The sequence below is a fragment of the Trachymyrmex cornetzi genome, unplaced genomic scaffold (assembly GCF_001594075.2).
Source record: "Trachymyrmex cornetzi isolate Tcor2-1 unplaced genomic scaffold, Tcor1.1 scaffold21, whole genome shotgun sequence".
NCBI lineage: Eukaryota > Metazoa > Arthropoda > Insecta > Hymenoptera > Formicidae > Trachymyrmex > Trachymyrmex cornetzi.
The window spans coordinates 2078744-2105867 of NW_017296741.1; the positions used below are offsets into that span (position 1 = coordinate 2078744).

General features: G+C 38.4%; 1 protein-coding gene across 2 annotated transcripts in view; it reads left to right on the forward strand.

Annotated features, from left to right (window-relative positions):
* The window catches only part of LOC108759939 (uncharacterized), a 300035-nt gene that overhangs the window by 98567 nt on the left and 174344 nt on the right, over positions 1–27124 (forward strand). For both annotated transcript variants that reach the window (XM_018505671.1, XM_018505672.1), the window contains exon 3: positions 13117–13219. In XM_018505671.1, coding sequence (XP_018361173.1) covers positions 13117–13219 — 103 coding nt within the window. The remainder of the gene's footprint in view (positions 1–13116; positions 13220–27124) is intronic.

A 27124-nucleotide genomic window follows, 5' to 3' on the forward strand; every position in this document is an offset into this window, starting at 1 on the left:
CCTCGTCTCCCCCTGCGAGAAACTCCGCAGCACGCAGAACGCCACGAAATCATAAGAAACAGACCGAGCGAAAATATTGTATAATATTTCTTCTTGTCAAAGTGAATTTTTCACACATTACACACGACAAGAAATTTTGCTCAAGAGTATCTAAAAATTTAACTAGATATAGATGTGAAAATAATTTTATTGGAGTATTAAAATAATTATGCAGGATACTTAAGCTGGTTGCGAGACTGTTACAAATTTTCGCAGCATTGCTCATCATGCTTGAATTTTTTACATAAATATTTTGATGATTCAACAAAATTATTTTCAGATCTGTACCTAGGTAAATTTTTAGATACTTCAGCAAAATGTTCTTTCCCAGTAATAACATTTAATATTAACATCGGATAATAATAAATTAGTTTGTGTAAAAATAATAAAAATTTGTAATATCTATGATTGTGTCTTACGATTCACATATAGGTATGTCGTCGATATATGCAAAAAATGGTTTTGCGGAAGTATCTATAAATTGAACTATATATGTATATAGATACAGATTTGAAAATAATTTAGTTTAGATGATCAAAATAATTATGTAAGACTTTCAAGCTAGTTGCTAGAATGTTAAAACTTCGCAGTACATTATTGTTAAACGCTTAAGGATGTATATCTTTGCAAAAAGTTGGTATACCTTCTGTAAATAAATTGAACATAAGTTATACATATATAAAATAATTTCATAAATTAATACACATATTTAACAATACAATTTGAACGAACATTTTCTTATTTTATCTTAATGCGTTTAAAAAAAATATGTTTATACTTTTTATTGAAATAATTTTTTATCCAGGTTCTAATCGTCGCCGAACTTTTTATATTTATATTTTCAAGTACAATAATATAGAAAAATTTGTAATTTTTTCATATTTTTCTTAAGCGTTCTATATAATTATTTTGATGGTCCAAGAAAATTATTTGCCGATTTGTATCCAATAAATTTTTAAGTACTTCATTTTTAATTCCCATGTAATATATGTAAATAGTGTACGTACCTAAGAATCTTGTTTTACACAAAATAATTTTTTTAAATATTTGATTTGTGTTTAACACATATGACGGGGATTTTATAGTTTACATAGCTCAGCACAATACTTAAAGTCTCGCGAAATCTGTTTCCTGCGAGGTTATTATATCGAAACGCACGACGTTCTCGCGAAGCGTGCATTTGTCTGGAAACAGGATCCCGTGCCAGGGGGCCATCAGCCAGCCAGCCAGCCAGCCAGCCAGCCGGTCGACCGGCTGGCCGGCCGAACCTCAACGCTCTTCGTCGGAGCTTTCGTCGTCGACGAAATGTAAATCGCTGGTTCCCTGCCGTGTACGTGAGCTCCGTCGAAATCGCGTGTGTCATTTCATTTGCAGAAGTGTGGCCGCGGAGTGTGTCACGGCATCGAAAGTTTCAGGTCGTTACGAGTCCGCTGCCACGAGTCAACCGACTCGTGGTGAGACAATAGGGTGCCCCTCCCGCGCCTCAATGGCGGCCATTACGCGATTACGTGTCTGGGATCGCCCCGTACATACACCCCGCTACCGAAGTTTAAGCGTTATTGACGAACGTCATTTCTGTAATGATAGCCCAACATGCGATTTTAGTATCTTGGAAGGAAGGAGGGGGAGGGCTCGATAGGGGGACGAGCGAGGACGGTACGTTCCAAGACATTTAAACGCCACTGACGTCTACGTCGTATACGTAAAATCGATAATAGTGCTGTCATTCAGTATGATGCGGGAACGCTTAGGAAAATATCGTAATAATGATGAGATGACGCTGCAGTATACGTTACATCGCATCGGTTTAATTTCGTTATAGTTCTCTAACGTAAGAAGTTAAAGAATACCATCTCGGGGGTTCATTGCGCGCAGTCAGATATATTCACGTAGCAAAAAGATCAGTAACATTGATACTATCATTTGTATCGTTGCAAATCACGTAGCAAGGTTAAAAGACATCGACTGGCGTGCAGAACTGCCTCGCTGCAACAAATCACATTCGATCGCCGTTATGTTTTGCATCAATCGAGCGGACGAATCTCTTCGCGGTCGGGCGGAGCCTCTATATCTTCCCGATATTCTCATCGGTTGGAAGCCGCGGGTTTCGCGTCGCTACCATCACGTCGATCGTCGATGAAACTGCGACGACGGCCGGCGCGGCCCCGCTGCCACCGGCCATTACGCCATTACGGTTCATTTTCGTTTAACAGCCGACGATCGTACGACGGCGCAAGGTGTGGCCGTCACGATGAAAAGTCAAGCCGCAAGGCGCAGCGAGACTGTAGCTGCTAGAGAATGACGACCGATGATACTCCACCTTCGAAGAAACGACGACCCAATCGGAAATTGCCGATGGATAGGGACGATAGATGAAAAGCCGCTCTCTATTAAAATGTCTAGTCATTTTTTTAGATGCGACCCCCGCGCGTCGAACCTCGTGGTGGTTCTCGGTCGATCGAAGATTGTCGCTGTATATTATACGAATAATTTTTTTTTTCTCAATTTCCACGTCTCTCGAAAAGTTTGATAAATGCCGGCTCGAGTCTAAGAGGGTTAAGCAGGAAATTTCCAGCGTTCATTCGCAACGTTTCGTCGGAATCCCCCTGAGTGCGAATACCCACACATGCATATGGATATGTATGTATGCGCGTATATCCGCACGGCAATCACCGTTTTATGGTTAAACCGGCGGATTAAGTCCTCCCGCTACCTCTTCCGCCACGATGGCTACACGGCTTGGCGTGCAGCGTATCCCAACCCTCGGTTATTTTTCGCATTTGCCCGCGAGATGTAATAACGAGATTTAGAGAACACTTCCCCGCGCCCAGCTTCGCCTACCTGTCCACGCGCGCAGCGATCAGAGGGGTAAACGAAAAAAGAAAAGAAACGGGGGAAAAAGGAGACAAGCAATTTTCTACTCACTGATGAAAAGAACCCGGGTCACTCTCGCAGGTGTAGGAGAGCCCCGGCTTTGTGGCTTTTCCGCAATAATTTTCCGCAATAATTTTTCGAAATAATTGAGACGTACGGGTGTTTCTTTTGGCTGAAATTTTCCGACCTGTCATGTACCAACGAAGGATTGAGACATCTCTCTCTCTTCCATGTAGTTATTAGTGTCAAATCAGCGTGGGTTTAGGTATTCGTTAGTATAATAGACAAACTATATACCTCTCCATTATATAGTTTTACGATATATCTTAATTTGTAAGAGGAATAACACACAATTTTCCGATTACGAGTGATTAATTAGCAATTAACTAATAGCAACTATTATTTAAGTGTGTCGTTTTATAAATAAGTTGTCACATAAATTGTGTCTATTACACGGAAAGAATAATTTTGTCGATATATCTAAAAGTTTAGCTAGATACAGATCTCAAAATAATTTTGTTGAATTAAAATAAGTATCTAGAAAATTCAAGCATGTTGAGCAATGCTGCAAATAATTTTGAGATCCTAGGAATCAGTTTGAGTTTTCTACAGAATTATTTTGATAATCCAACAAAATTATTTTCAGATTTGTATCTGGCTACAATATATTTCAGCAAAATCGTTTGTCTGTATAGATATTAACGATAAGAACGTCGCTGTAATCAATCATCATATCGATAGACTTCAATAAATAATCGAAATCTTTGTATGAATTTGGAGAGTAGAAAGTATAATCGATATGTTGCACATTAGGGTGAAAAATTTTACGTATTATCATATATGCTATGTATCGTCGTCGCGTTTTACGCTACATGTATCAGGGCTGACACTCGGGGTGACATTATTTCATCGGTCGGAAAAATAGTGGAGGGTGATCTTCCAGAGAGGCGGCCGGGCACAAAGTTAGCATAGCCCGTGACTTAGTGGTCCTGAGGGTGTCATCTGTCAACCCTCGAGAAGGACCTTTCTTATTTCGCGATACTTTGTCGCCGGCACGATATTTATCGTTCATGCAGGACTGATGAGTGGCATTGTAAGCTGTAGCGAGATATTATAATACTAAGTAAATTTAAGAAAAATATGTGATCGACACACTATAACAAATATATATATATATATATATATATATTTAAAAATTCTTTATAAATATCTTAAAAATGTCATATATATTTAAATATATCTCGAATTATAATTAATTGTATTATTCAATTATATAGATAATATAAATACTATTGTAAATATTTTACGATTTTTCAGTATAATTGTTTCTCGTAAATTTTAGCTACCAGAAGAACAACGCACGTGTGTGCCAAAGTTTTGTATTCGCATAGATGCGATGACACATGCATATCTCTCTCTTTCTCTTCACATCGTTCGCTTTCTCTCTTGTTGGCACTCGAATATTCGACCAGTTAATTCCGCTACATTTGAACGCGTCCCGGCGAAAACGGGCAGATATATCACGCAAATTGCCATTGTGGTCGCGACAATATGCTAAACGCGCGGCGCGTTAACGGTTGGCTGTTAGCATTTCGTTATTCCGCCGACGTGCATGTATGCTACATTCAGGATGAAAGATGTGTGCTCGAAGCCGGACGAAAAACCGCCTCGCTGCGGCAATTCTTTCTTTCTTTTTATTATTGGACCAACGTCTTTCTAACTAGTGTACACGCGCTGTTTGCGTCGAATGACTGTAAGCCGTGATTCATTTCCTTTATTCTTCAACATTTATATTCCATCTAAATCCGCTGTCTATATTCTCATCATGCCTTTTTTCAAAAGTTACTATGGACGATAATGATAGTCATTTATTAATTAATATTTCAATTTGCGATAGGTGTTAATTATAAATATATTAGAGAAGTATATCACGCTACATTATTTTATACCAAACTGAAAGAATGGTTTTGCTGGAATATCCAAAAATTTAGTTAGATACCGATTTGAAAATAATTTTATTATTATTAGATCATCTAAATAATTATACCGAAAATTCAAGCAATGCTATACTAAAAGTTTTAACATTCTAGTGAACTTGAGCGTTTTATATAATTATTCTCATGGCCCAACAAAATTATTTTCAAATCTATATCTAAATTTTTAGATACTTCAACAAAACTATTCTTTCTATACAGCAACATTTGAAGTCTATTCTCTCGAACTTAGATTCCATATACGTACAACATTTTTCAGTTTTTCGCCAAGCAAGAGGATGCAAAGTTCGCTCATAGGATAATGCTCCTCCATGCACTCGTTACCCACGAAAGGGGGTGGAATATCCGATCAGCACAACGCACAGGAGAGCCTAAATCCTCGAACTCATTAATGAGCTCGCGCAGTCCACGGGCGACGCGCACGCATATGGCCAGGCTTTATACTTGAGGTTTAATTCGAGCCGGCCAAATTAATTTGCCACGATGAACGAGTCGGTGTGTGTATATGCTGTTAGCGTTACGTTTCAAATCGGTCCAGATTAGCCCCGTTCATTAAACACGAGCGTGTGCGAAATCGACGGCCGGGCGCCGTCGGATTTGCGCGGCGCGCAACGGCTGTAGTATCAGATCAGCATCATCGGCATCATCGTCGCCGAGAGCCGTCGAGTTTTCGGCACTTTCGCGTTACGCCTGCGCTTCCTGTAATCGACAGGCGAATCGGCCGAAATTTGCGGTCGAGCAACAAGCACTGGTGTTATCCGCGTTAATCTTCCGCTCCACGCGGAAACGTTGATGAACTCGTCGTAATGAAATCTCGATTATTTCGGGGGTTACAAGGGTTTGCGATTGATCTTAATCGCAACGAGAAATGTTGCATATATGTGATGTTACTTAATAAAAAAAAGGGACTGTCGTTTTAATCGTTTCTTGGAATTCTCTTGTGGAATATTTTTTCAATTTAAACATGTTAAATATAGGATTATATTCTCCTTATATATACATTTATATTAGAAATTACGATAAATAGTAAAATAGAAAATTGTCAATAAGGAAAATGAAGTAAGAATTACTAGTCGATAAGAGGATGTTTGACAGCGATATTCAGCGTTCCCTTTAAGTCTCGTCCATCATCTCTTTCTTTTTTGCTCACTTGATTAACACTCCGAATAATAACCGTCATCATTCGCAAATGACGCACGTCTGTACACTGTTTTCAAGTAATGATAATTAGTGGAATGTCAAGAGATCTGATTTGTTGTTAGGCGATATTAGTTTCCCGGAGACAACGCGCGCGGAACACAATGGCGCACTGTGAAATTGTGTCGTTGGCTCGGCGTTGATAATAATTATCACGATAGCGGACGTTATTGAATGGAAATTTTGCGTAACTCGTGTAATCCGTATCCGCGCAATTAATTATTGTACCGTGATAAGTCGCGATATTATTCCGTTCGTCCCTTGAGCATATGCGGGCGGTTGGATTGATTGCGCGCTAGCGTCATGTCATATATTATGCACGCATCATTGTGTTGCGTACACGCGCTTTCCAGCTGATTTCGGCTTTCCTCAATCGCTTAATGTACGTGATTATCATTATAACGACAACTCGATGACCACGTAATGATGTTGATCTCTTTCCACATCATCTCTCAAAATTATAGGGACAAGAAAAGTCGTTTAAAATGAATTCTTATAAAATTATTTATGCGACATTTTCCGTCGCGGCTTTTTTATCGCGACATTTACATTTTAATATTTTATCGAACATTCTTATCCTTTTTGAAGAATTGTAATTAATGAGAAGAGATTATAAATGATGAATATTTTTTTATAATATTATGTATTTGTTGAGCAAACTGTCATGAACTAGTCTCATTGCAATTACAAAAGAAAGAAAATCTGAACAAGCGATGCAATAACAATATATGTAGCTGTGAACAGGCTTTGTGGAGTATCACAGCCTCGAAAGGAGGTTTGGTGTGGGAATCCACACTTAAGAAATCCAAGAATTGAATTTAATATCAACTGTCAATTTTTTAAAACTCATGAGGAAAGTGTTATGCGCGGCTGCACAATTTTAAATGCTAAAATGTAATTGTCGTCACCAATACAAAAAGTATGAGGGACCTTATTCCTGAGTCTACGAAATTAATTCGGCTAATACGGACAGTTCTGTCCTTGTCGTGCATAGCGGAGAGTTCCTTCTCTTCGCTGAGAAGATTAAAAACATGGTTACGGGCATGCATGATGCAAATGCGACTGAACAACTTGGCTGTATTCCATGCGAATTTAGCAAAAGGCATCAATGGGTGATAATCTGAGCAAATTGATGAACGAATTTATAAACAGGAATTAATGAGGAACTTCAACGTTTGCAGTTGTTATAAGGTTACAGGTAATTAAACTATTAAAAAAAATTTCATAGTTTATAATTTCACTGGCTATCCTTCTCCCCCTGTTCAGCAATCATTTTCACATCCACGGATGGGACAAGTCATAAACTTATTTTTCTAAAATTATACGATATTTTCTGTCGCAGCTTTTTATCATTACTTTTATATATTTTATTAAATATCTTTATCCTTTCAGGGAAATTATAATTAATGAAGAGAGATTATATTTATTGAGAGATAAATATATGTATTATAGCAGCACAATAGGAAGAAGAGAAAGTCGAAAAACATCTGTATACACGGAAATAATGAACTGTACGCATCATCATCGTCTGTTTATTATAGCGCATCGGTTAAAACTCTATTGCGTTCTTTCGCGAAATTCCGGAACCGGCGTTCCGGAAACCTTGACCGACCGAGAATTTTTGGCCGCGGGGATACAATCGATCACGATCCGTATGACAGGCTCGATCGATTGATCGGTCGGTGGACGGCTCTCTGGAGCGCGCAGTTAAGCTACTCCGTCTCTCTTACTCTCTCGATCGACAAAAAAGCCAGCTGCCGTGAACGCTAATTTCGGCACGCGCGCCGCGAGGCTTTTTAAGCGCCGTAATACAATGGAAAGCGCAATGCAACGCAACGCTACGCCACGCCACGCCACGCCACGCCACGCCACGCGCACATCCAAAGAATGGAGCGCGTCCTGAATACCGCGCACCTTGCGCCCCGTTAATTACGATCTGGCATGGTACGTGCGCGCTCCGTAATCGCTTTTTGCGCGCAACTTTTGTTGTGCGAGGGCACATAGCACGGATCTCAAAAGCACGTACATACAAATCCTCTGACATGTGATAAATACTCATTTAGTGTCGATAGCCAATATTTTTAAAAGAAAAAATATTCGTGTGAAAGTTACTATAATGTATTGTAATAATCTTTATTTTGTTTGTACACTCTGCAGAAAGTTTTTGCATTATACGAATTTTTTAACAAAGTTAAAAATTTATGAAAAAATTAGATTTTTTAATATTGTATTTGAAAGTAATAAAAGTTTGCGACAATTCAGAACCCGGATAAAAAATCGTTCCAATAAGAATTAGACATGTTTTTAAAAATAATTAAGATAAAATGATAACATTTTTATTTTAACCGTATATACTATATTATTAAATATAAATATTGATCTTGTTAAACTGTTTTATATGTATATAACAATAAGTTTTTTATACAAAAAGTATAAATTTTTAATTTCAATCAATTTTTGCAGAGATTATACGATCTTAATATATCCAATTTTATATTATTATGATATTTCTTTTTTATTCTTCGGATATACAACCATCCATATGTTTTCTCTTGATTTTCTACAAATGTAAGTTTAAATACAAATATTAGTTTGAAAAAAATATTTCCGATAATCAATACATACACGAAAAGAACAGTTTTGCTGAAGTATTTCAAAATTTAGCTAGATGCAGATTTGAAAATAATTTTGTTGGATTATCAAAATGATTACATAGATAGGAATCATAAGCATGATACTCTCTCAATCTGAATCAGTGAATAATGATATCAGTGCCAAGTATGCCATTGGTAATCAGTGAATTAAATGTGAGATCCCTAACCTATAAGCTAATTTTTATTGTGTGATCTAACTAACCTTGTTTTATTGCTTAAATTCAATGAATATGGTATTGGAAGATTGAAATTAACGTGCAAATATCAGTATTTTAGTTATATAATGCTCAAACATTCTTCCTTTTTTAATTGAACTTCACCGATTATCAGTGCCAAGTATATCACTGGGTAATTAATAACTACTGATTCAGATTTAGAGAGTAAGCAATGCTGTAAGAAGCTTTGACGTTCTAACAATCAGCTTAAACATCTTACATAATTATTTTGATAACAAAATTTTCAGATACGTATCTAGTTAAATTTTTTGATACTTTAATAAAAACAGTTTACCTTTCCATGTATTTCGAATCTCCTTTCTTAAACTAGAATGTTAAAGATATTGATGAGCGGGGCGTATTGTTCGCTTATAGTTTCAGACAAAAGGATGTCGATAAAAATTGTAACAACAAATACTAACGGCGGAAAAAGTTGTCATTGGGGCCACTTCCGGGTTATTAATCGCATCGAAGAATGGAAGGAGTCTTTGAGTAGACATTCCCAGAGCTGTTATCGCCCTAATCGAAAGACGTTATCCAAGATGAAGTTCATATATGTGATACTTATACATGTACGTACACGTTCGCGGGAACTGGTGCATCCTTAAGCAGCGAGTATCAGGAAAAGAGCAAGACGAAAAACCGCGTGGCGGCTTACAGGCGGTAATAAATGTTTCGAGGCTCGTAAAAATGTTATTGCCTTCTGTACGACGCGATACCAGAAGACAGTACGCGAAAGTAAAAGGGGAACGACTGAGGTGATAGAGACACTCAAGCCAGAACCTGGCGAATCCATTCGCAGTTGTGCACCGGCATCGCGGCAGATCCGCGTTATATCAGCCGTGGAAAAATGACGTAATGAATTATGAAAAGCAACTTGAAAAAAAGCTATTTTACATTAGTTATGGGGTCGCAGAAACTTTATACATAATTATGTCGGCACAGTTTTACATTTTTCTTCTTTAATATTAAATGACTTCTTTTTTATAAACATGGTATTATTTTATAAATTATTCACGGTACAAGTTTTACGGAATTGTGATTTGTAGAGTCGTATATGTTTTCGGATGTATCGGCAGGTAGACACTCTTTAGTCATTTAACTTTTTATTAGGTTGAAGTATATTGAAAAAAATCTGAAACTATAGCGCTGCGTGTGTACAACGAACTTGAACGGTGAATAATTTAAAAACAGAGTTGGGGTGTAAAAATCGACGTATTCTATGACTATATGGAAAGAATGATTTTGCTAGTAAAAATTTAGGTAGGTACAGATTTAAAAATAATTTTATTGGACAATTAAAATAATTACGTAGGAAACTTGATATTAATGAGCAATGCTGTAAAAAATTTTGACACTCTGGCAACCGAATTTGAGCGTCCTACATAATTATTTTGTCCAATAAAACTATTTTTATTGTACCTAACTAAATTTTTAAATATTAATAAAAATTTTTAAAAAATAATAAATATTTCAGCAAAATCGTTCTTTCTGTGTAGGAATCATTTCTTTCCTGGTTATTCAGCTCATTACTTCGAACTCGGTATGCATATAAGCACATTGATCGGACTTGACGATACGTGAACTAGACTTTGATTCAAACGTATGTAAGAGAAGTCGGCTTGGAATATCATGAAAAAGAACTGGAACGAATAAATGACACACCTTCTGTGCATGTAACTCGAGAAATGGCATTCGTCATCGCGAGGCTAGTGTATTATCACGTTTGGAAGACAAATAGAATGACAATGCCAGACGGAAGTGAAAGATCCAGGAAGCGTTACGCGTACAGTATTACGATAATGTAATATATAAACGTATAGATTGTGTGCAAAGCAGTGCAAATATATTTTGTTCACAGTTGAATTTTATCTTTAAATATATCAGTGAACTGTTCCTTATTAAATTAACATTTACAAAGCTTTAATCACATATTTTTCCGGAATTCAACAATATATTGAGAAACAAATTAAGAAAAATCACGTGTATATCAAAAATATGCACATATATAAATAAATAAATAAATAATAAAAGAGATATATTTTATTTTAGTCAATTATAAATTTGTTTTATAGAATAGAAGGGAAAAATTAAAAGAGCCATAAAAATTAAAAAAAAATTGAAAATTACATAAATAAATTGGATGAAAGTATCATAATGACTATTAATGAAATCCACCTGGAAAGAGAAGAAAGTTGCTTGCGAAGAGCAAGACGTTATACCGCGCACGTTTTTTTATTCTGATGTAATGCTCCCTCTTACGCGGAGCAGCTCCGCTAATATCGCCGTATAATCTGTCGCCGTTCCGAATAAATAACCCGCGGTGTGGCTAATAAAATTTTACCGCTTGCGAAATTTTGTCGAACACGTCGTCTTCGCGCATCGCTTCTTCGCGCGACAGAAGATTCCCGGCGGATGCGTTTTTCACGGTGGCACGGGATACTGTCTATATAAAGACACATAGCCGAGCAGAGCAGGAGGCGGCACAGCGTGCACCGTGGCGTCGCTTCATTTGTCTTTATATTAACGCCGCTGTGTAACGCCGTAACGGCGTTATGACGACAACACAACGGGTAGCGTCGGCGTCTAACACCGCTGTGAAACAACTTTTTACCCCTCCCAGCGTTTTCTCGCGGCCCTTTTTTCGCCTCTTTATATAAACGCGCTGCCGTTTTACGAGGGACGAAGGCAGCGAGAACTGCCCCTGATTCCAAATTATTACTCCTGCGAACGTCGCCGGGGGTTGCTGCGTCTCTCGGCAAATTGCGTTTTCGCTGATATGGAAGATGCGTGATGATCGTGATCGAAGATAAAGTCAGGAAAGTGTATATTTATTTATGTGTTTTATTAGAAAAAGAAGGTAAACTTTCTCTCAAGTTGAATTAATCGTAGCGAAAAGAAATTAAAAAAAAATAATTCGAGAGAGAACCAAGAAAATGATTATAAATTCTTCTGTCATAAAAAAAAATAATGTTATATGAAGAATATTAAGGATTTAAGAGCCGTACACAGAGAATGGTTTTGCCAAAATATCTAAAAAATTTGGTAAACACAGAAAATAATTATTGAATCATTGAAATAATTATGTATAGAACATTTAAGTATTGATGACAATGCTGCAAACTTTTAACATTCTAGCAGTTTCAGCGTCTCGCATAATTATGTTAATAATCCAAACACAACTATTTTCCGATCTAGGTGTATTTATACACTGAGGAAAAATGTACTAATTGTAAGTTTTAATAAATATTTTTATTTGAATATATAGAATAAATTTAATTTATTTATTATACTTACGGTAAATAAATATATTCATTAAAATTTAATACATTTCGTCTTATCTTAGTATAGCTAAATTTTTAGATAGTTCAACAAAACCGTTCTTTCCGGTGAAGTAAAATTAAACTCGTTGCTAATATATTATTAAAAGATTAGATGAAATTAAGTCGCAATATCTAAAAGCGATACAACGTGGTGTTACGTAAAATCTCGGACGGTCCCCCAAGTGCATTAGCGGGATAATTGCGAATCGAACTTCCTAGTGCATATTCGTGTTGCTCGTGGGCGAACTTTCAGATCTATAATAGACATGGATGTTGAAGGGGAAGGGATGCCGCCTTTTCGTCTCGATGCAGCACTGCGCGGCGGCGACGAGATACGTCGATATCTCGATGTAGGTACATACCGACCTACAGGTAACTTGCAACAGCGCGGCGAATAAAGTTTTCTACCGCGTTCTCGTATATATAAAATAATACCAATACGCGAGGTCGGTTCCTTTCCTCCTCTTCGAGGATGTAGGAGGCGATATTGGATGGTCGATCCCAGGGGGTTAATTCCGAGCCAAAGGGCGGAAAATATTCACGGTTCCTTAAAATCCGACGAGCCTGTCTCTTACGAGCTTCCTCTGGGGTGGCGTTACGCCAAACGGTCACTCAAAATACCAAGAACCCCTGTCGTCCATTTTCCACTTGCCTACGGCAATCGTCCCTTAATCCGTACTGAACTGAGGTACGTGGGATATAGATAGACGAAATCTTCCTGCTGAATAGGCACCGCTGACGACTCTTTCTAAATGTTATACGATACTTTCTCTGTAACTTAATAGTCTCTCTACAGTGACGCACTTGTTTCTGATTGCAGTCTATCCGCTGTACGGTGAACGGCTGCTCTTGCGAATCTTTCACACCCGGGAAACGTCATCTGCGCTACTGCGAGAACTGTCATCATGGATGGGTGCCTCACGGTAAGTCCAAGCGTATTTTAAAATAATCATCGAGCATTTCGTGATATCGAAACTCGTACGTTTCGAGCGCACTTGTGAAAAAAAAGTAAAGAGGGAATAAGGTGAAAAAAAAAGAGAGAATAGCGGGAAGATTTTCCTGGGGATAATATATTAGGTGTTAAACTTAATTCCTGCCGCTCGCTACTAGAGGGTGCAGCTGGCTCCAACGCTGGCGAGTTTCGACGATGAAGTCTATGTCTTTTGTAGTTTAGACATCGCTGAAAGCGATTCGATCCTCACAGGTTAGATTTCTCGACGCCAAAGAGATTTTCCAATCGATTGAAAATGAATCGCGATAAGCTGTTTTTCCGACATGTGCTTCTTCACTACTTCGACCTCAAGAAAACCGCAGTTGAAGCGCATCGCTTATTATCCGACGTGTATGGTGATGAAACTCCATCGGAAAGAACATGTAGAATTTGGTTTGAACGCTTCCGAAACGGTTATTTTAATGTGAGAGACAAAGAACGTCCAGGACAGCTGAAAAAATTTGAAGATGTCGAGCTGCAAGAATTGCTTGATGAGAATCCAGCTCAAACGCTTTTAGAGTTGTCGAAACAGTTAAATGTTACTCCAAAGGCCGATTGAGTGACGAATTGATGCAAAAAAGATCATCCGTAGCCAACAATCGACTCAAAGTCATTTTGTTGCATGATAACACTCGACCGCATGTCGCGAAAAGCGTGAAGCAGGCACTTCTAGAGCTTGAATGGGAAGTTCTCCCGCATCCAGCGTACTCTCCAGACTTGGCACCGCCGGATTACCATCTCTTCCGTTCGATGCAACACGCACTTACGGACACACACTTCTCCAGTCACAACGAAGTCCAAAAATGGTTGGATGAATGGATCGCCTCGAAAGACACCGCGTTCTACCGTCGTGGGATTGCCCTGTTGCCAGAGAGATGGGAAAAAGTAGTAGAAAATGGAGGAAATTACTTTGATCAAGATATTCATTCATCTTCCCTTCGAAACAAATCAATTTTGGAGACGAAAAAACGGTAGGAATTAAGTTTAACATCTAATATTCCGGCGCCTGGTGTCGCGTGCGCGCGGTTAAACGCAAATTTTCCAACTGTCAGCATACTTCATCCGACTGGCCCTCAGGGACGAAATTCAATTTTCCAACGATGACCGCCGCCCAACCCTCGTTGGGCATCGCGGCCGCGCGCCACCCCTTTGCACAATAGAAAGAAGCGCGCGCGCGCGCGCACACGTATCTTCGAACACGCGTGTATTCGACGATATAAGACATCGGGATACTTTATGCCCTCGTAAGTTTCTGAATGCGAGGAGGTGAACACGGGAGCCGCTCGGCCACTGTGTTTCGCACAGTTTCATCGTCTGGGGCTATTTCGGCACCCGGCACACTCGCGCACGCGATACGCACGTACGTACACGCGCATACGTCAAACCGCGCTTAAAATTCCGCCTGCTTGACCCACGATAGATTGGACGCGGCGCGGCATGGAATACATATCAATTTCGGGCTTCTCCTTCTCCGCCCGATCCCGCGGGAACGCAGTTGCACACACCACGCTCTCTTTTTGTCTTTTTTTTATCACCCGGTTCTGTCCGGTTTCGACTCTCCGTGTTACGTCGGGACAAAAGGTGTCGCAATCTCGCACGTATTTCGTTGCGCAAAAAGGCACACACGTTACGAGCGGCGTACGTAGTAATTATTCTCGCGGATTGCCGGGTTCGTGAATGCTCGTCGAAGGCGAATTAGAGTGATTAACAAACGTGTTAAAGTATAAAACGCGAGCGAGATGCGTAATCAACGGGATAATCGGGCACTCAAACGCTTGTCGGCCGCTCACCGATTAGCGGAGTTTTGAATAAATTTTTGCAGCGCGCGCTTTTTAGTTTGCGCGCTACCAATTAGCCATTAAAGACTAGAGACCTGTTATTTTTACGTGGCATTGGAGAGATATGAATATCGAGAAAAGAGTAACGGGTTTGTTACTATTGTTGTTTCATATATACTCGTTTTGAAAATATCATGTATCAATATGGAACTGTTGGCATTTTAAAACAGAAATTTTCATAAACTTACTTCAATATTAAATATCATAACAAATATCGAAAACAAATTCATTGTTCACATAATTATTATCCGTATATTTACATTTTTACTGTATCATTAGGAAAATATCAGTTTCTTCGGTATACTAATAATTCTATATGTTCTTGTATTATAAATCAGTATACATCCTTGTATGTCAATTCAAAATTATCAATGTAAAGAAGATGACTATAATGGCCGGAATCAGTTTCGAAAACGCGTACGTACTTATTTCTCTTTCGATGTAGCCGTTTGAACGACTTAAATTAGAAATCTCCTGGCCTATCGTCATTCTTTGTTTCAAACCGGTTTCGCGGACGAGAGAAAACGAACTCGTCATTATTGATCCGTCAGTGATTAGGATAATAATCTGTGATATACGTTCCTGGCGGTAAAAGTCGATCGTGCATAACGGCAAAATTATTGTTGAGATAATGAATATAATTAATTAGATTACGTTTTGGATGCGACACGTACAGAAAGATACTATCACAACTGCGTGATTATTTTTTTTTCTAATAAATAATTGTTAAAAAATTTTCAAACGTATATAAGCGTAGACATTATAAACACTTTACCTTACGAAGCGTATATATAGAAATTACAAATGTTTTATATATTTTAAATATTTAACAAAAAAATTATTTAGTTTAACTCAAATATTGAACAAAATATCCAACTTGATTTTATTTAATTTGGCTCAGGTTCTTAACATCGCGTAACCGGATTTAATTTACGTTTCTAATTTCATATTGAAGACTCAACACATGACGAAGTAACTAAGTAGAGCATCGTTAGCTGCCACCGAAGGTGCGGCGATGCGCGAGCGCCACGAGACCGTGAACGAAATCACGAGTAGTACACTGACAAAGGCCTTTTTAAATTGTAATGAGCTGCCAAAAAGTGAATTATGTGCCGTCCAAGTGCCATCGAGTCCTCGGCGAACCCCATTCTATAATACCCCGCCGTACACGCGTATGTGTATATCCCGGCATCCCTGTGGCCGCTCGGCCACCCCACGTCATGAATATATTTACATTGATCGGCCGTCTCGGCATTTTTCATTTCGCTCGTCGTTGTGTTCGGACGAGCCGAAGTGTGTCCATCCCTTCGATACTTTATTTATATCGACGGGACGGGACGTGTCTGTCTTTTCTTCATGCAGTTTTCATCGCACGGGAACTCGCGTATGAGCGATGAATCCAGCCCGACGCTAATGATCCTTTCGTCCTTGCCCGGAAATCCCTGGAGTTTAACAAGATGGCTTCCTGGGCCGCTCGTGCTCGCGAGATACGTATCGCATACACGAGCTATCTGGAATCGGAGTCCATTGGTTTCAAGAGAGAGAAAGAGGAAGAGAGTTTGCTTTAAATGTGAAATTATATTTATAATGCGTATCTTTTTGAGTCTATACGGAAAAGACAGTTTTGATAATATATCTAAAAATTTAATTAGACACAGATTTGGAAATAATTTTGAATCATCAAAATAATTATGTAGTACATTGAAATTGGTTGTTAAAATGCTGCAAAACTTTTTAAGATTTATATGTATTATTTTGAAGTTTCAACAAATATATTTTCAAATCAATATCTAGCTGAATTTTTAGATACTTTAGCAAAATCGTCTTTTCCGTGATGTATTTGAATTTCGATCGTTTCATATCTCATAAAGGAATGATATTGTTTAATTTCCCCCGTTAAAAAATTTGTCAGATATTATATTAAGCGTATATTTTTACAATTGCAAAATATGAATATTCTTTCCATCTCCCGCTTCGTACATCAGGAATCATCGTATCCATCTCATGTACTACCCTAGTACGATGAAGCGCACGCGCCATCAGCATCGGGAACGATCGAGGAGAATAACCTTGTGAGACCATTACACGCGGATTAATTTAAGCCGCATTTTACGTACGTACGATATTCGCGCCGGGTGCGGGAGAGCGGTGGTACGGACGGTCGGTCGCTAAAATAAAAATCACGTAAAGTAGATGCGCGCCTAATGAAGGGTTAGAACGGGCGGCGGGGTACAGTTACGCGATTAAAGCCTCGATGTCGAGTATATAGCGACGACCTTCTTTCCGCCGCGGCGTAACCTCGGCGATAAGAGGATACGCGTACTCTAAATTCCGTACGCCCTTCCTGGTAATACATCGGGGGAGCAATTTAGCGTACGGCTTGGCGCTCTCGACGTGAGGCAGAATTTTCCGAAGTTCACCGTCAATACTTTACGTGCCTGCGCGAACCGGTCATCTACGCTCCAACCACCTCGGCCGTCCCACAATCTAGTCCAATTAAACGTTTTTCACCGCGCTTCATCGTCTGTCCAGTATTCGGTTTATCCGGCGTCTTTTTATCGTGCCAGGCGTACACATCGTGGCAGAACCTGAGTCATAAAACCATCGATTACACTCCGCCGATAATGAGTAGTATCCTTTATTACTCGGCTCGATATATCCACGCAAGGCTCATTTCAATCTCGCTAAAAACTGCCGCGATCAGTCCGCCGAGAGCATTGACAGAAGCGATTAGTATCGCGCATCACGATGAAGTCACGTCAAAAGAAAACAACACTTGCTTGTCTTCGTTGATTAATCCTCGATTACTCAATCTTAGATTGATATTTTCTTATATAACAGTCGGATCATTCAGACACGATTGTAACGTTATTATTATAATTGTTTGCTATTTAGCAAATTAATTTTTTCCGTTTTAGCTTATACGTGGGAAAAACGAGATCGTTTTTTCAAAATCGATTTTACTGAAGTATCTAAAAATTTAGCTAGACCTGAAAATAATTTTATAAAAATTTTAAGCACGATGAGTAATGTGTTGCAAAATGTTTTGACATTCCAGCAACCAATTTCAACATCTCATATAATTATTTTGATGGTCCAACAAAATTATTTTCAGATTTGTAATTAGCTAAAATGTTAGATACTTTAGCAAAACTGTTCTTTCTGTATTTATCTGGTTTCCCATTGTCGTTTTCGCATCTTAGGCGTCCTGCAAATAGTTTTGATATGTCTATCCTAAAACCGAACGGAAAAGCTGTCGGTCATATCCGATTTTATGATTCGCCTAACGTGAAGAGGAGGAAGACGTCTCTCGACAACAAGAAGAGGAACTATGCAGTTACGAACGGTGACAGGGTTGAAACGCAACATCTGCGCCTCCATCTGCACTTCTCACCGATCGGCAGCTGGCGGAAGGTGAAGGAGGGAAAGGGCCCCGCGGGGCTCCGAGGAAGACGTCGAACTTTGGCCCGCAAAAGGGCTACGCATGTCTCGGCGCGTGCACGATAAATCATTAAAAAGGCGTAGCCCGGAGTGACGCCGCGCCGCCGTTAATAAACGCGCCACCAAACTGTGAATTACGGCGGGGGGGGAAAGCGGGGGTTGCACTCGCCCCCCTCCCCCTGTCGCGGTCTTTGTTTCACATCAGCCTGTGACCGAGCTCCATCAAGCGATGGGGGATGATTTACCTTCCATTCTGTGAAACACGCACTCGCAGTTATTTATCCGCACGTTCATTATAGACCTCGATTATGATGTTTAACAAGACTGCATTAACTTTTAAGATCGGTATCTTCATTTTTATCACGAGAACATCTAAAGCTAAGAGTCTAGAAGTCTTCTGATGATCATAACCTGATTTCAAATTTAGAATAGAATATTTTGTATAGCTATAAAATAAAACTAAGAATAATGATTTTTATCTTTAGGGTTTTTTATAATTTACATTTTTTAAGGGGATCTTAAAGCCGTCTGTATTACCGACTTAATCATATACTTTTTGTATGTATGACAAATACTTTTTTTCTCTTTTAGAGATTCGAAAATCCTTTTCCAGGATTAAAGTATACGCATTAATACGTGTTTGTGAAGTGGAGTTTATACCGAGAACGATCAAAAGTTTCAAAATTGATATTTTTTACCATTTCTTAGTGTAACATGGCGTCTCAAGCTGTCAAGTCGTGACGACATTTACTTGATACGAAAGTTTTGCAACCTATACTTACGAAATAGTAATCCACAAGCACGTAGTTTGCACGAACAAATAACGTCGAATTTTTAGAATTAAATTTAGACGCTTTATCGCGACGAATTTGTTATACGAAAAAATTGACACAAAAGTGCGACTGCGTGTATCATAGGTTGCATGAGATATTAGTGTGGTAGTGTATAAAGACATGTCGATGCGCTTTAAAAACAGCGACCTCTGGTGACATCATCGAAGTTCGAACTTCGCTTTAGGATCCCCTTAATACATACTTTATAAATTTCGTATTTTTTTATTTTATTTAAATTTTGATTTTTTGCGAAAATTTAATTTTAGTTATGCAAATGTCAATATCTACTTGAAACAGGAATAATTATTCAAATACTAAATCAATATTCTACATTTGTATTTACATTTTTGTTTTTTAATAAGATATTTTTCTCAATTTTATACAACATGCCGAGAGTTTATATCTATCGCATCAACTTTTTAACTAAAAAAAATCACTAATCTGATATAACGACTAAAATACGTGCACGTTTTACAAAACTCTCTCCGCATGACTTTGTTTGATAAATACATTACTTAAGGAAAACTAAATTTATAAGATTTCTTTTTCGCTAGAAAACAAAAGAATTTCTGGAAACAGAAATTCTTGTCTGTTTTCTAACAGAATAAAATTTCTTTCGTAAGGCATATACGTCAATTAGTAAGAATCAGATTTCCATTATTTTAAACATGACATTCGTAATGCGCGAATATATTTCATTAATGGTTATATCATTTGATCGCGTGTGAACGAGAACAAAGTTTAAAAGACTTTATCATGGGATGCATCACGTCCTATTACACCGAGACGCGCCTTTTAGAGCTTAAAAACACGGACGTATTTGTTCTAATATGAAACCGATGTTAATGACGATACATCATAGCCCGGTCCCCGATCGCCCTATTCCACTCTCTCTGCCCTGCCTAGAAAACGTCACCATGAATCACAGCCGAGATGCTAATGTACCAATTTATCTCGTCCCGACTTTATTAAGACTTACTTTTTCTCGGCGCGAAGGGAACGAAAGACCACGGCCATCCACGCTGCTCTTGCTCATCTCGCCAGAACTTCAATTTACACATCTATGTGCATACAAACGTAATACATATGTATATGTATGTAAAAAGAAGATCGATATCGGGTGGGCGAGAGAACACCTATAGACAGCGTCGAGAAACGGACTGACAAATTCCCGCGACGGAATACACGCTCGTAAATCATCGTCCGGTTTGGCGGCCGAAAGAAAGATGACGAGGTCGTCCTGGTGGTGCTCCTCGAAATTCCTTCGGGTGTGACGCGTCGGCCCCGCTGTGCCGCATCATTGTCTCATCGTCATCGTGTTCTACACGCGAAAATCGCTACGCAGATCCATTAACGCGCCGAACGCCGGAGATAGCCTGCTTGCTATCTTGCACGTGGAGACTTTGCCAGTGCTGTATTGCACTTAAGACGTCGATAAAATATTGTACTTATCTTTGAAAAATATTTGATCGTCAAAGAAACGTTGCATGTTTCTAATATTAGCAATCATTCATATCTGCAGTAATATTGTTTTTAATATCTTGTATGAATTGTAACAGATACTGTATAGTGCCTTTAATTGAGAAAATAAATATATACCATATAGAAGAAATAATTTTGCTAAAAGTATTTAAAAAATTTGGTACAAATCTTAAAATAATTTTATCAAGACCATCGAAATAATTATGTAGGATACTTAAACTGAGTGCTAGAATATTAAAACTTTTTGTAGTACATTATCATTACTAAAAGTTTTGACATAATATTGTATAAAAATATAAATAAAGTAGGCTAATATGAGAGCCAGCAACGATAAGTGGCGCAATTGTTTAGTGAACAATCAATATTCAGTGTTGGATTGAAGTCTTCTATATTTGAACGTTTCGACTTATATCTGAGCGATACGTTGTCGTACACTGACGTGTGCTTGAAAATGTGTGATTTTATTTGATTTTAATACATCCATCTTTCTTGATGTTTAATATGTCTAACAAAGCTTCACGACACGCTTCATGTTCCGTGATGATTAATATCGCTGCATCTTTGTCAATTTGCGAGTGACTTAAGCGTTATGGACATGTCAGCTAATTATACTTGTATTATCATTGCTGAGGAGGACTCCAAAGAGAGTCGAAACGTTCAAATATAGAAGACTTCAATCCAACACTTGAGTATTGATTGTTCACTAAATAATTGTGCCGTTTATCGTTGCTGACCCTCATTAACCTACTTTATTTTTATTTTTATATTGTTTAAAATTTGAGAGTCCTAATATAATTATTGTTATCGTTTTTACATAATTATTTTGATGATTCAAACAAAATTATTTTCTGTATCCAGCTAAATTCTTTGATGCTTCAGCAAAGTATCATTCTCTCTGTGTATAGATAAAATCTTTGAAATTATAGGGGAATTACAGTTAGCTGCGTCCGAAGATATCAATGAATATCTAGATAGATGAATACATAATGGATATCCAAAATCCATAAAAAAATTTATATAGACTTTGTTAAACTATAATTAAGAAATATTTTAACAATATCACAAATTTCTTACACGCATTAACGTCGTTATTTAAATTACCCAAAACGTTCGTGGTTAATCCAGATTGCCGATTATCCCGTCGATAGGTAGGAACACTTGTCGAAGGAGTGAGCAAAGTGCACCGGACGACGGAAATAGCAGCCGGGGTCTGCCATATGGGCACGACGGGCGTACGACGGCCAGAATGTCGCTCGATAAATCCGGCGGGCATACAGATTTGTCACGCGCGCGAAAATAGACGTGGAATAAGCGAGGGAACCTGGACCGAGGATCGCGATGTCGATGGCAGGGAAGGCGGGGGGTGAGCGAGGCGAGCCGATGCACACCATGAGAGACGTTAGGCGCGAGAGGGTTGAGGAACGGGGATCAGACGCGGTTGGTGGGCCTCGACATCGCCGCGTAAACACGAAGGCGCCGCGGCGCTTTACGACGCCTCGGTACCACGGCCGCTGTTTAACTTATCCGAAACTTTCTGGCACACAGGCCATTTTCACTGCCGTTCGCGTAACGACGACACGCGCTACGTCGACCCGAGGCGCCTGTCGCGACGTCTTGCGAGGAGGCATCGTTGGCAGAAACGTCGTTCAAAATTGCAAACACATTTTCGAATGTCGGACGATGTAATCCCGTCAGCTTCTGGCTTGTAGGAAATATTTTCCCCGTATATAGAGACGTAAACACATACAACGTGACATTTGTAAGCGTAGCAAGTCAATCGAGAATATTTAGGGTCTGCTAAATTTAATACAAGTAAAATGTCTATCTAAATCTCCGTGGATGTAGATTGGTGCGTAAATCATTTGTATTCGTAACACAATAGATATAATTCGCAACCATTTGAGATGTATTTACTAAAGTCAAGTAAAGTAAACACAAACATTTCTACTTGAGAATTTAAGTTCTCTTTAAGGTAGAAGTCAAATGTAAGCTACAATAAAAGTGCAAGAGAGAATCGGATATAAATATTCTTCCTCCTTCTTCTAAATTTAATTTTTTCTACCAGTAATGTATTTATGCCAAAGTCGTATACTGAGAAAAAATTTACTAAATCTTAATACATATTTTTTTCAATAATACTAATTGAACATTTACTTACAGTAAATAAATATTTACTCGATAAAAAAATAGTAATTAAATCAAATTAATAGTTCTTGTACAAAATATATATATGTAAATATATGTTTACATCTAGCAAATATTTAGCTAATTATTTAGCTATATTACTAAAACAAATATTTATTAAAATTTAGTACATTTTCGTAGTGTACAGAAAAAGTTTTGTAAAATGTGCCTTTATTATAATTATTGTCACTATTGTACATTAGCGATTTTTTTTAAAAACATTGATAATACGATAAACATTAACTCTCGACATATTATAGAAAGATTGAAGAAAATTCAAAGGGACAGTGTCCGAGTTGACGTCGATGGAAGGACATCGCGTCCCATCAATGCATCATTGATCTCGATCTTACTCTCGCGCGGCAATTCTCGGGATTAGGATTAAATATTGATGGCGTTGGCTGATACAGATTAATGTACATTCACTGGCACCTCGATCTTCTCAATCTAGCTGAGCGTTATTTGTCTCTCGTCCTTCGTCAGGAGAAACATAGGGTCCCCTCTTTCCTTTCCTCGGTCGATTCCGGCCTCGCTCCTTCCACGACGAAGGACGAAGAGGGATCTCTGATTACCACCTCGGACGCGGCACGGATTGTCGAGTTCTCTTATCTGCTCCGTTTCTCTCTATATCGTGCCAAGTTCCCGTTCTTGTTGCGTCCCTTTAACCCCCTCGCTCTTCTAGCCCCGCTAGCCCGTCCTACTTCGGTTATGATGAACGGTGTCGCTGGGGGAGGCATTTATCCCGAGATACAGCATCCTGGGGGAATCTATTAGCGTGGCCCTGGATAGATGTGAGCTTATTTACCCTCGCGATAACGTCGAATTATCTCGAGAAGCCGCACGGCCCAAGATGCCTCTCGATGAGATTTAAGATGAAAAATACCCGTCGCGACGAAGAAACCAGATAGAAATAAAAAACATGTTAACATGAGAGGTACCTAGAGAGGTAATTCTTATGATTATTTTAAATTTATTTTTCGTATTGTAACACTTAAATGTATGTTATATCAGGCGATTATCGTTTACTGACTGAGATAGTTCTTTATATTTTTATTTTTATAACGTTAGGTAAAATAAAATTTAACTCCCGCTCAAGTAATAGGCAAGCACGAAGTAATTCTAACAACGCTTGAACTGATATCGAAAAATCCACTAACCGCCCGCGTAAACTTGCACTTTCCCGCTATTAACGACATGATCATGATTTAATATTGCGCACGGTTTCACTAAAAATAATCGATCGTAATCGATCGACGGACGAAAGGCAGAATCGAGTGCGCGGTCTCATCGCGGAAGTATTGTGACGAGAGAAGAGAGCCAAGCCGATCAAAAGAGTTGCTGCGTAACGAGCATTTCGGCCGTGATCGTTCGCTGTAATTAATGGCAGACATTGCGCCGGGACAGGCCGCGTCGTGTAATAATTGGTAATTACTCGCGGTAATTAAATAATGCATTTATCGCGATGTGTGCGATCGATCAGCTGGGTGGCCCCCGAATCGGCAGACGGGTTGCACCGCGCCGCTCGCGAGAACGACGCATCGTCCTCAACAAGACCGGGACGATAAATCTCTTCGAGTTTACTCCCGCCTTGGCGGTTTGCCCTGAAATTCGAGCGCCGCGAGATAATGTGCCGTTGAACGAAGCCGAGCATCGAGAGTGGTTTCCGTCTTCCCGTCGCTCGCGCCCGAGTACTCGGCCCTTATTTTCTCACTTAGACACCATTCGACACCGTGTCTAAACGCCAAGTGTGACTTTGAATTCCATTTGCCTAATGACCGGTTTCGCCGACGTCTGTTAACTTTATCCTCGGCTTAAATCGATTAATTCTCTTTTTCCTACGATTAAAATAGGAAAGCTACAAGAGAGCAAGAACAGATTGAGCTACCTTGATAAAGCTAAATGTGAAATTTATAACTTTTATCATTCTCTTATCATACCGATAATATATTGCTTCAGATACGTTAAGAAATCTCGAGAAAGTCTTATTTTTTATTATATACAGGGTGTTAAAAAAAACCATTCGGCATTTATATGGTAGATAGTACACATCATCTACTGAGTAAAAAAATTTTAGTTCGGTATTTACTTGCTGTATTTACAGAAGCTATTCCACATATCCTTCTTTCATTTCCATACATGCTTGGCATCTTCTTACAGAGTCTTACAGAGTTCTTCTTACAGTTTATAAACACTGAAGTAAACATCGCATGCGACACGTATAGAAGCTAGTAAGTCATTCATATATGATGCTAATATACAAAAATATTTATATCTCAGAAACGGTTGAGTTTTCGACCTATGTTCACTAAGGTTTTTGTACTCAATATGGTGTGTACTATTTACTATATAAATGCTGAATGGTTTTTTTTAACACCCTGTATATATCAGGTATCATTATAAAACCCATTTCTTTGTCTTCGTAAAGGAGACGAATTGGTTCTCCTGTAAAATTAGAAATTTATTAATGACTTGTAATACATTATCAAACATCAAATGTGTGAATCGCATACTTAGAGATGCATTCGTCATATAATTTGAAAAATGGACGGCCAACACCTTTCTCTCGTCTGGCGTAGCCAGGAGAAACGCGGATTAGTCTACGCGATATCGGGGCAAACAAATGGCGCCATTCTTCCGAGAAACGTTCCACTTAATAATACGGATAACCCCAACGTCCGTTTTTCATCTGTAAAGACGTCCAGTTGCTTCTTCTTACGCATTTGTCAGTCGCGGTCAGTTTTTGCAAGCGTCGCTGTTCGTGATCGGCCTGTCGAGTCGAAAACTTTCCACTTCCCTCCTTTTCGGAAAACAGTCAAAAGGGCACTTTGAATGATAAAGCTAACTCATAAGTATTCAAAACTGTGAATTATTTACGCACGTAGGAATCTTATGAAGTATTTTCTTCGGTTAGCTTTATCCATTTCCTTTTATAAAAGGATTTGTGATAATGTGATTGGTACATTTAAACACTTATAAAAAAAAGGCGTTTTAACAAATTTATTATAAAAAGAAAATTGATTCAAGATTTGTCAAAAGAAAAATTTTTTAGCCAAAGAAAGAATAATTAGTCGGAAATACTAATAATTCTTTGAATATGATAAAAATAAAACTTAAAGACCTGATTTTTTTAGGGGTTGTGATCGCTAAATTCGATTCTGATCTTAGAATAAAAATATAAAAAGAATCTAATTATTGTGAAATTTGATTTTAGGAGATATTGCTGAGTTTGAATGTAGTCTGAAAGTGTCGAATTTCAAACGGATAATCTCCAATGAAGGAGGATCTAATGTCATAATCACATTGCAGTTTGGAAATTAGTACTAAGTGTTTACGTAGCATAGATGAGCTTCAAATAAAACAAAACTGGAAACTTAATGTTACTTTGTAATTAAAAATTCCCTAAAACAAAATTTTACGATAATTAGATTTTTTAAATTTGTTTTATTTTTTCTCTGTTTGTCTTGTTGGATTTTAAAATGTTTTATATTTTACCTCAGATTCGAATAAAGGATTATCAAATCACCCTATAGATCATTTTCATAAAAATCGAAGCAGTTTATATATATAGAATAAAAAAGGATGACCTAAATAGGATCACAAATATTATATTATTAATATAGTTAATAATTTTACGCTAAAAGTACCATAATTCTCCATTATAGTTTTTGTTATAATTTACTTTAAAATCCTAAATCGCTTATAAGATGAGATTAAAACGTTTTTCCCAGCTATTCTATATATTTTCTGAAACGATAATTTGTTAGTGAAGGCGCAAAAGAGGACTAAAAAGACGATCGTGCAGCTGCTAAGCGGCAGACAGAATTGTGGGGACTATTTGACCGCAAGGGAAGAGAAGAGGATGCGGTCAACGGGGTCTCCACGAGATTAATGTGTCGCCTGCTATCACCGGTGATTGACAGTCCCGTGACCGCGACAAAGCGCCGACGTCCTAACGTACCATCTTAACCCTTCCCCGTCGTCCCTCTTCGTCCTCTTAGTTTGTACACCAACGGCGACTTCTTCGGGAACGTCGCGTCATAGACGTGCGCGATTACGGCC